The following is an 11,203-nucleotide window of genomic DNA, read 5'->3' on the forward strand; positions in this document are numbered from 1 at the left end:
CCACAGCATGAGCTAGAGGGACAAAGGGCAGAGCCCTACCTCCCTAAAGCTGCCTCAGTCTCCCTGAGTGGGGAAGGGGCAGTGTGGTTCAGACACCCATGTATTCTGAAGGCCCATGGCAGTCAATCCTCAACCACAGGATGTCCATGCAGTAGGAAGCCTCTTTTCAGCTTCTTGCACCTTTCTGTGGTGGAGGACAGGAATGTCACCACATTGCAACAGCCCTGTATCTTCCAGCTCTGACAGCTACAGAACAACCACTGATGAAGGCACTCAGGAGTCAACAAGAGAGGTTTCAATTGCACAGATCCCTCATGGCTCAGCGCCTGCAAATGTCTCCTTTACACATCTAATCAGCCTGCAAAAATTGTGCAAGGCAGAGTTAGTAGCTGGAAAGTCAGGGAGGTCACTGGCTGCTGAAAGAGGCCCCCTAAGCACTTCAAGCAGCACACAAACCAGCAGACAAGCCAGAAGCTCCGACTGCCACAAAAGGGCAGGCGAGGCAACACAGGCTTGAGTTATTTAACCCCCGACCTCCTTCTGGGGCCACACTACCCCCCCAGGAGATGCCCCAGCATGGGGCAAGAGCAGGCTCACCAATTCCCAGGTGGGTGTTGATAGAAGCGTAACGGGCTGTGCCAGTCAGGTTCTTATTTTCCCGGTAAGGGATGTGCTGGTGGGTGCGGGCGTCTCGGTACTTCTTGGCCAACCCAAAATCAATGATGTAGACCAGGTTGCCTTTTTTGCCCAGGCCCATAAGGAAGTTGTCTGGCTTCACATCCCGGTGGATGAAATTCTTGGAATGAATGTACTCGATACGGCTGATCTGGAAGGGAGGAATCAGGAATTAGACAAGTGAGAGGGTGATTTTTAACTCCATCTGTTAAAAAAAAGGCACCCTGCCCAGGGCACTGCCCTGCCAGTGCAGAGAGAGGGACATTTTGGAGAGAATATCAGAGACAACAGACAAGGAAATAGACACCCTCTGGAGGCAGAAAGATCTGGAGATGAAGAACAGACTGGAACTCAACCCTGCCCACCAACCCAGTCCTCCATTTGGGGAAGTGAGCACTGGCCCCACAAGGAAGGATGGGAAGCAAGTCAGCATGAACTAAAACTCTGAGCTTCAGGATTGACACCAGCCACCTTTTAAACTTAGCCAGGCTGGGAAAGGAGACTGTCCAGAACAGCTACAGGTCTTAAACCCAGGGCACAGGCAGTTCAGCTGACACAGGTAGTGATGGCCATTGTTCAGCACACAGGCAAAAGCATCAATGCATGTCACACTGAGGCAGGGCAAGCAGCAGGGGAAGGAAGAAGGGATGAAGCTCAAGAAGATCCAGCAGTGCTGAGGTTCCAGGCCCCCAGCTTCATCAGAAACCTGGCAGAGCCACTTGCTGCTAAATGAAAAAAGCCTGGGATGTGGCAGCTCTTGAGCAAAGGGGATAGAGGGAGGTGGGGAAAGGCCCAGAAAAGGAGAGTAGACACAAATGCTTCAGAGGAAACTCACCATCTGGTCTGCCAGGAGCAGAACTGTCTTGAGACTAAATTTGCGGGAACAGAAGTTGAAGAGATCTTCCAAGCTGGGCCCCAAGAGCTCCATCACCATCACGTTATAGTCCCCCTCTGCTCCACACCACTTAATGGAGGGGATACCCACTGAGGAAGAAGAAAGATTAAGCCCACAGAACAGCAGAAAACTGCAGCATCCCCCGCTGAGAAGATCATATGGAACACCAAATCATTTCCTTTCCAAGGCTCTCCAGAATAATTTCCTCTTTCAACCACTCCCCCGGCCCCATCCTTCCCTCCCCATCTCACCTCCTCCCTGCATCATCTTGTAGAACTTGCTTTCGATGTGGAGCTGGGGATGCTTGGTTTTGACACATTCCAGTTTGATGGCCACCTCTTCACCAGTTGCAATATTGGCTCCTGCAGAGAAATGAGGGTGAAATGAAGACTGTGCAAGCTTCCACTGAAGCTCAATGCTTTTAACAAGGCCCATACAGCTGCCAAAACCTTAAGATTTGCTCTGAAATTTATTCTCTGTCACAGAAATGAGATTCAGCCCTTTCCAACTCCATACAGAACTTCCAGCCCTGCCATTTGCAAAGGCACATGAATAGGAAACCAGCTCTGACCCTGCAGCCAGGCTAAAGCAACACCCCTAAAACATGTGAACTGCCTCGTTACCTCCAAAAATGCCAAGGCTTTTGAAGGTCAACCTGTAGGAATCAGCAGTACTTAACCCATGTGGAAGTTTTAGCTGTCCCTGATCACATCCCTAGTCCCTGAACCCAAGCCAGCCCCCCAGGCAGTGATATGTTGTACCTCTTCCCAAGCAATATTACTGGTTACCTCAGGTACATCGTTTCCACAGAGCCTATTAGTCCAGGAGGAGATGTTCCTAATATTCCCAGCTACCTCTGGTTTCTCCACAGCCCTGACCTACTCAATACAGACAATGCCCAAGTCTCCAGCTTCTCTCTCTCCTGAGGGCTTTGATCATACCTGTGTCTTTTGCCAACAGAGGAACATTTACTATATCCTAAATTAGAAGCGTCAAGAAATAAACTGAATTAAGCTGCTCAGCCATCTAGATGGTTTGCAAAGACACAAACCCACCACCTTACACACTTCTTTCTGAAAAGAACCAAGCTGCCAGCCACAAAATCCAGCACTCTGGTCCCTAAATGCACTGTCCAAGGAGGAACAGGCTGATCTTTCTCTCGAGCTAGCTGAGAGGATTCCAGATGTTTCACATCATCCTAAAATGGAAAGAATGAAGATCTGTACACAGGTCACGGGAATGACACTCCAGACTTGTTTCTCTCTCTCCTCCCTTCCTATGCCTGCCTCACACACACAAGAAAAGTCCTTCCTCATATCCAGAACTATTAAAATTTGCACTCAGACACAACTCGGGAGTGCAGCTCTGATCACGAGCAGCTTATGAACCCTGTCATAAAATAAACTGTTCCAAACCATGCGTGCCAAGCATGAGCTGGGAGTCAAAGGTGACATTTTGTAGCTAGTCCACAGCTAGTTTTTGGTAGGTCTGGTTAATTTGTGCCTTCTGATCCCCGCGATAAGACTGCCAGAGTCCATAAGGACAGCTGCAGATAGATTTCTCCATCCATCCTCTCTCACACCACATCCAGGGACCAAAAAGGAAACGTTCACACAAGTGGATCCCTCCTCCCCCTGGATCCTAAGGAGATCCATCTCCTTTTGAAGGGTTCTGACCTGTACACAAAGTTAGCCAAGAACTGCCTGCTAGCAAGAAGATGTCATCCAGATATTACAGCGCCGGGTCGAGACAGACAAGCTGCTAGGAATTTGTAAGAGAGGAACAAAAACAATTGGGGCCTAGAGGGATTGATTTACTAAGAAAGATTAAAAGAGCTAAATATGTAACATAGACAAGAGATACAACTAAGAAGGGTGGGGAAGAAGAATGGGACATGACAACAGTCTGGAAATATTTGAAGGCTGTAAACATGAAGGAGGGAGAGGAATTATTTAGGGTGCTCTGAGGGAGGGGGAAGGAGGAGCAATGAGATGAATTTAATAAGGGGTTTTTACTGAAGAGCCATGAGAAGGGAAAGGGGGAAAAGCCATCCTGAGAGCTAGAGCCACTTGTCCAGTGGTTACTTTTGGAACAATGCTGACATTTTCCACCTAAAAACTGCTGGCCAGCAAAACAAGTCTGTACATTCCCTTCACTCCACTACAGGACCCTTTTTACAAGCATCAGGAGTGCAAGGAGGAAAAGAGCAGGACAAGGGGCTCAGATCAGAGTAAGAACATGTCCCTGGACTAGGATCCACCTTTGAAATTAGTGTTCAATCACTGGCTTTCATTCAGCATGGAAACATCCAGGACATCCAAAGTAGATAAGAACGCTTCCTTTCCTTCTCTCTTTCCCCTGCCTTTGTGAAGACTTTGCTCCAAAAGCTCTGCAGCAGCTCCCTTGTGGATCCCTGGGGGAATTTGTCCCTCTCCTAGCCCATTTGCTGACACACACACACACACACACACACACACACACACACACAATGATAAGTCTTGCTGACTTTTAGCAGCAGTGGCATTAGCATTTCGAATGAACCCTACTCCCCGACGTTGAGCAGTGGAAAGATGAATGAGTTCTCATCTTCACAGCACCCCGTGTGTCCTAAACATCCATCTACCAGGCTGTCTGCAGGTTGGGAGGGTTACCTGTGAGCATGTAAAGCAGGAAAAGGGAAAGGAGAAGTAAGCATCAAGAAAACTTACAAGATTCTGCAAAATGTGCCATTCAAATGAGCAGCACGGCCTTCAGCCCCACACTCTGCACAGCCCAAACACAGGCTCAGAAAAAGATGAGAGCTCTGTGGCCTGCAACAGCAGAAGTAGGACCAACTGGACCTACTGAGGAGCTATTCTTTGCTGAGGGAGTCATTCACTGGACACTTCAAACTCATGTATATCTTCAGCTCACCCCCTCTACCATTTTTTGGTTAAAGATCTACCCAGACTGAGACCTCCAAAGGCAAGGAAGGAATTCAGGTGTCCATCCTTTGTTTCACACTTTAACCACCATCTTTTTTAAAGGTACACATCCAAAAGCAACAGTTCTCTGCTCCCTCTCCCAGCCTCAGACAAACACAGCAGAGCCTGCCTAGATTCAGCCACTCGAGAGACGTCTGTAGGATTGGGGATAATTCCTAACATCCACCCCCAGTCTCGCTCTGCTGTGGGGGCTGCACAAATTCAACTCATTCATCACGAGCTGTTTGAAACGGGGCCCCGGGGACAGAGGATGTCACTGGCTAAACAGGATCTTTTCCGAGGGAAAGCCTTGGCTGCACGGCTGATACAATGCCACAGCCTTCCCTGAGCACCAGGCAAGCCAACAGCCACGTTCCCCCCTTCTCTCCCCACTGCCTCCTCCCCTCTCACAGCTCGCAGCAGGAAGAATGGAGGGCTGGGAACAGATGGAAGAAGTCAGATAGGGCGAGAGAGAGTTAACAGGCCAGGAAACAAAGGGAAGGCACTCCCCTCCCAGCAAGGGAGGAGCCTGAGACCAGGAACTGTCCCCAGCCAAAGCAGGTCCCAGCATGCTTTGTCTGCCCCACCATCCCCAGCTCCTCTCCCCTGCCAAAGTCCCCTCCAGTGCATCCGGGCCCTCAACGACTCCTACATCCAGCAATCCTGCCCTGCCTCTTGGCCACCATCTCTGACAAAGCATCTCTCCTCCAACAGCCCAAAGCTCTCAGCAGTTCCTCTGCAAGCTGGGTTTTGCTCTTCTCAGCAAGCATTTTTAGAGGCAAATGGGCTAGCCAAGGTCCACAGGCAACCCAATCTCATCTCCCACCCTCCCAAGACAATGTGGGGACTATATCCCCCTACTATATCTATCCCCAAGGTAGGGCACAGAAGCAAGGCATTGTGCTTTAAGCCCCAGCCAAGGATTAGCAGGAGTCCATCCTTTGTGTCTGCCCATGTAGAAATTCAGGTTTCCTTCTGACAGGAAAATCCAAAACCAAACCCCAAAGAGCAGAGCACACAGTACAGTACCCACTGCTTACAGTCCAACATATTGAAAGAGAAGCTGGGGATAAACAGCATAGCCCCAGACAAGCCTTGTCTGTCTCTGCTGCATTTCCACACCATTATCAAGAGAGAGAACTGTGAGGTGAATCTGGTGTAGGAGAGAAGTCCTCGTGAATGAGTCCCTCTGTCTGCAGAGCAGACTGTGAGAGGATGGCATGAGCACAAGCATCCTCCAGACACACCATCCGAGACTACCAGCCCTATCCCTCCAGGCTAGGGAGTCACCCAGGCTCCAAGAAGTCTCACTATCACTGCTTCAAAACACGCTGCCTTGCACCTCAATGAACATCACAAGGGCTTTGATACTGCGTTCAAGCAACTGGGTCGAACTCTGGCAGCTGGAGGCACCCCACTGTGCTCACCCACACTGGGGCTTCCTCTGCCTCTCACATTGTTTGGTTACAGGCAAGGAGGGCACAACCCCTTCACCACAGCCTGTTTTCCATGCCCCCTTTGCACAGGTGGACACCTGTTACCTGGTTCAGAGGAATACAGCATCAGGCCTTTCCATTCAGCACCCCCTTTCCTTCTCCATGTGTACCCCAGATGTTTTGCATCACCCTGACAATTTAGACTGTCCTAGAGAGGTTTCAAGCCCTAGCACAGGTTGAAAATGCGTTGTCTGGGCTATTCCCCTGGCACCTGGGAACTAAAAGCACAGCCACCAGAGACACTGGCTGGCCGGAAGGCCACGGAGCAGTGGCATACAGGAGGAGGCTGCAGTAAAGGCAGCACACGGTGGAACTGGGATCCCAGATCCCTTATTTATCATCTTTCTTCACGCTCTGGAAAAAGGTGGCAACAAAGCCTGTTAGTGATGATTCCCACAGGATACTTAATCAAGAGAGGCTGCCAACACCAATTGAGAGAGAATAATAAAGCGAGAGGGAACTGGAGATAAAAGCCAGAGGTAGAAAACAGAAGGTGATTTACAAACAGGGGGGAAAGTAATCTGAACTAGAAGCATTCAACGCCAAGGAACTCGGGGAGGGAGGGATGGGAAGATGTTGCAGAACCCAGAAGAGATCACCTACAATACAGCTGACAGTAGGCTAAGGCCAATGCTGCAACTCGATACACCGTTGGTGATGGGGGAAACCAAGGAGATCCAAAGCAGTCCATGCAAGAGGCATCACGTTACAGATCACTCAAGGGGAGCCCTTCACTGCCAGGCACTGGAAATGCCACACCCCGAGTGCTGCGTGGGCTCCAAGCTGCTCAGCAGATGGACAAACTGGGAAAAATTGAAGGAGGGGTAAGAGTGAGAAGTGGGGGATGTACTGGGAAGCAAACCACCACTCGACTGGGCAAATTAACAGCAATCATTCTGCTGGCCTGCAGGACTAGAGCCAAACAGGCAGTGGTGAGAACCTGCTCACAGGTAAAACCCCACCAGCTCTCTCAGAGGGATCGATCAGGCCACTAGGTAGTCTTGCCAGTCTGGCCCCACATGGTCCAAGCCAATAAAAACATCAGCAGGCAAAGCATCAGGGAACATATCTACACACATCAGCGTGCTGGCTTGGAAGAGCTTCTCCCCAAGTGACCTGCCGTGGTAATAGGAAACCCAGCATCTCATGGGCTCTGTTCACTGAGCTCCCAGCTCAGGTCATTCCAGACATTAACTCTAAATCCCATTACAGATCTAACAGATCTAGGCCCCAGGACTTTAACCAGGCCGGCCTCTTTGACCTGTCTTACATCTCATGGGCTCAGACCTCTCTGAGAGGTGCTGGACCACCTCTTCCACTGCCAACCTTTCCAAAACTTTATTCCTTCTACCCTGAAGAAACAGCCGTCTCCTCCCTTTCCACCACCCACTCTTTGCAGGGTTTCTACCCACACACACACACCCAAGCTCAAGAAAAGGAGGGGAGAGAGCTGGAGTAGGGTGTATGACAAATATGCCCTGAATAGTCCAAATCTACATCAGTCTGATCAAACACCACTGTGTCTGCAACACATCTGCAAGGCAAAGCTGAGCTCATCCCACTTTCTTTGCCATCAGACCGGCAGCGACAAGCAGCATTCCTTGAAGCTCTTTTTCTCTCCACCACCTCCAACCTTCCACAGTACCCACAAATATCAACAGGCAAGAAAAACAACCCCAAAACGATGATGCAATGGAGAGAAAACAACCTTGCAGGTGGAAGGGCAGCGACTCACACTCACCCAGGTAGATGTCTCCGAACGAACCGCTGCCAATCTTTCTGCCCAGCCGGTATTTGTTCCCCACTCGAAGCTCCATGGTTCAGTCCTGCTGAGAAAAGAAGCACAGAGAGCACAGTGTCAGAGCAGAAACAGGAAGTGAATCACGTAAGGCTACAGAAGAAACCTCCCCATTTTACCCAGAGGCTGGCTATGGGTTTTAATTTTGAAATACCTCATCTTCTAGACAGCTTCTCACCCTTCTCTGGATCTCCTGCATGTTCAGGGACAGAACGAGCCAGAAGCACTGCAGGAACATGACCCTTTCAAGCATGTTTTCTGTGTTCCCACTATGGGAACAGAGAAGGATTGAATCTCTTCCCCACCATTTTGTTCAGAGAGTGGCAGGACGTCCAGAAAGAACAATCCCTCCTAAGAAGGTTTCAGTGGGTGCCACTTCACGCTGCCATGAAGAGAGATGGTACTGCTCCTTGTAACCTGCAGGACCTGCCACCAGGACAGTGATGACCTCATGAGACACCATAAGGGGCAGGCACAGTAAACTTTATGAGAAGAAACACTCGGTGCCAGTGAAGCACAGGACCCCAGGGCTCTGAGAGACAGACAGACTGCCAGAAGCAAGCGACTCCATTGCTCCTGGGCAGGGGCCAGCACAGGAGGTAGGGAGGAGACATCGAGCTGAACTGAACCCTGCAAGGCACACGCTGACTAGGAACATCACTTGCTTATCTTCACACGCTTCTGCTGATGGGATCTCAGCCTCCTTTGGTCTACCTGAGCCTCTCCACCTCTGTTGCCTACCTAGGCGTGCCAGCTGTTTGTTTTTTAGCAGCTCAGGCCTTTCCTCATCCCTTTACCCGAGGTGATTAGCTAACCCTTTGACCTGCTATACCCCATCAACATGCCCAGGCTTAGCCTACTCGACTTCCCCAGAAAACCAGCTAGATGGAAGGACCACAGCCACAGAGTTTGTCCTCCTTGCCAACCTCAACTTCTGCCGCAACCACCTCGGCCCAACCCAGTTCCAGCAGTTCCCCCATGAACAGCCCCTTTTCCCTTGCCCCTTCCGTGGCCACCACCTTATTCTAGGAGCCATGGCTCTTCCCAAGACAGCCAACACATCTCCTTGGAGAGGGATTTGCCACACTCCTAATTTATGCCATGCCACATTATTAGCCTACAAAATGCAGACACGGAGCCTGTTGGGGACAGGAAAGGTGAGGAATGATTCATGTTTTCACAAGTAGGTGAGAGAAACTTTCCCTTGCTGGAGCTCGGTGGGAAGGAAGCATCAGTGGAGGAAAGAAGGGAGAGACAAGCACCAAAAAGAAAATGAAATAATCCCAGCTACAGGATTCTGAGCATACTATAAACCCAGAGCTGCTTCTCCTGCCCCAGGAGATGGGATTACAGAAAGAGGAATGGACGGGCTGCAGACTCATACAGGGAAATAATCCTATCAAGGCATTCAGGGGACATTGTGAACCCTGAAAGCAGAGCTCCAGTCACCAGAAACCACACACAAAACACTCAAGAGGTGGAGTCCCCTCACCTACTATTTACTTATGCATTTGGGTTTCTGTGCTTCTAAAGCCTACAAAACCCTGTGGCTATTTCTGACTTTCTTACTACAAGGAATGTAGGCAGAGCCTTGGGAACTGAACCAGGAGGCAGGCATACCTGGGTGAGGGCACAGCAAACAGGCAGGAGTTCTATCCGCTGCCTGCTGCTCTGGAGAACCACATTAACATACATCTGACTTGCTTACACTCCCACTCCAATAAACGATCAAAGGTCTGTGTCCCCAGGAACCCGTCACACCGCTGTCAGGAAGACAGCTCTCAAACCTCCTTCCTTCATGGCTGTGTTTGCCCAGGCCTGAGAACTCTGACAGCTTCCCCAACTCCCCAACTCTGGGGAAGCAGAGCTCAAGGAGGTGCAAAAGCTGGGCAATAGGTCCCAGCGAGGTCCCCTCCACACCAGGGAGTCCCCTCCACCTACTGCTCTGCAATGCTACAGTCCCGAGTCTAAATTTGGTCCCACCCTTCTGGGACAGGCAGGAGCCAGGTTAAGAAGGGTTTCTCCCACAACGAGGCAGCAGGCCTTCTAGCTGATTAAGCAACAGGCTCCAAAGGGGAATCTAAAAAATGCTCCGGGGCGAGGGGGTGGAAGAGGGAAGCAGGATAATGGAGTGAAAAATCATGGTCTTGCACAGCTGTCATTTTGCTTATCTCCCCCCCAACACACACACAAGTGTGCTTAGAAAACCTGGGTGGAGGACAGACAGAGAGCAACAGCATAGATTCACGGGCAGAAGGCAGGACACAGACATCCCACCCCCCAACAACTGCTAGAGGAGTTCCAACAGCTCCCACGTTTGCTCCTAGTTCACGCACGTACCCCCACCATCTACAGCTTCCGCCCTGATCATCTGATCTTCAGCTCTACTATGACAAGGAGAAGGAGGAAAATCTGGCATCTAAAATGGATATTGGTATATAGGAAAGCTCTAACACTCTCTACGTATTATTTATATGTGTAAAATTTAAAAAGCCCTCCCTTCTGCCCACCCCAGCAGGGTTAATCCCCCCTGCCCTGCCACCCTTCCTGCGCTCTCCAGCCGAGGCAGCACTCCCAGGGGCTGCAGGGCAATCATTTAGTTAAACCATTTAGTTTTCCATAAGGGATTAACACACATACAACCTCAAAGCCAGCGCCGCGCTCTGCAGGAGCGTTTGCATACGTGAATATCCAACACTACACCGACTCCTACAACAGACTACAACAGCCTCACCTAAGAAAAGAAAAATAAAACACCATCCAGCTGCCAGCGCCGCTTCCCCACACGCACCATTTTGCACCAATCTCCTTTTATATAATATAAAATACCCACGTACAGGCACAAAGGCCATTATATAAACACACGATAAGAGTGGAGCTCACCCCGTTGTATCAGTGCCAATGGCGATTGAAGACACGGGGAGTATCTCGGGGTGGGGGGGAACGACACACAGAAGGGCCTTCTAGGTCCCGCTTGAGGTCAGGAGTGAGAAGATGCCCTGGTTCTAGCAGAGGCCACCCAAAAAAACCCAAACCCACCTTTTCATAATGGAGGCTGCCGAGCCCAGCCCCGCTCCAGCTTCCAGTGGAAGTGTGGGGAGCGGGGGCTGCCGTGCCGATAGACCATTAAGGCTTTCCACGGCTTTTTGTGTGTGTGTGTGAAGGGAATAAAGGAAGACGGTGGCCTAACAGTCATTCGAACCGGCTTAAAAATCGGAAGGGAAACGAGAAAAATTACAATTTGCTTGAAACGCAAAACATCGAACCCCTCCAGACCCTTTCCCACTTAGAAAAATAAAAAGGCGAGCAGCAAACAAGATGGGGGGGGGGAGAGAAACCCCACGTACAGAGAGCTTGGACTACATCTGAGGAAGAA

The 11,203-nt window shown here is 50.3% G+C and overlaps 1 protein-coding gene across 1 annotated transcript in view; it reads right to left on the bottom strand.

The window, feature by feature from the left end:
* Nucleotides 1-7,859, bottom strand: part of CSNK1E (casein kinase 1, epsilon) — a 16,955-nt gene extending 9,096 nt beyond the window's left edge. Inside the window, exons 1-4 of the mRNA XM_008941565.1 lie at nucleotides 7,771-7,859; nucleotides 1,822-1,932; nucleotides 1,511-1,659; nucleotides 598-826 (exon numbers count right to left, since the gene is read on the bottom strand). Of these exons, the coding sequence (XP_008939813.1) occupies nucleotides 598-826; nucleotides 1,511-1,659; nucleotides 1,822-1,932; nucleotides 7,771-7,846 (565 nt within the window). The 5' untranslated portion in view covers nucleotides 7,847-7,859. The remainder of the gene's footprint in view (nucleotides 1-597; nucleotides 827-1,510; nucleotides 1,660-1,821; nucleotides 1,933-7,770) is intronic.
* Nucleotides 7,860-11,203: the final 3,344 nt, after the last annotated feature.

The sequence above is a fragment of the Merops nubicus genome, unplaced genomic scaffold, assembly GCF_000691845.1.
Source record: "Merops nubicus isolate BGI_N331 unplaced genomic scaffold, ASM69184v1 scaffold47015, whole genome shotgun sequence".
NCBI classification, from domain to species: domain Eukaryota; kingdom Metazoa; phylum Chordata; class Aves; order Coraciiformes; family Meropidae; genus Merops; species Merops nubicus.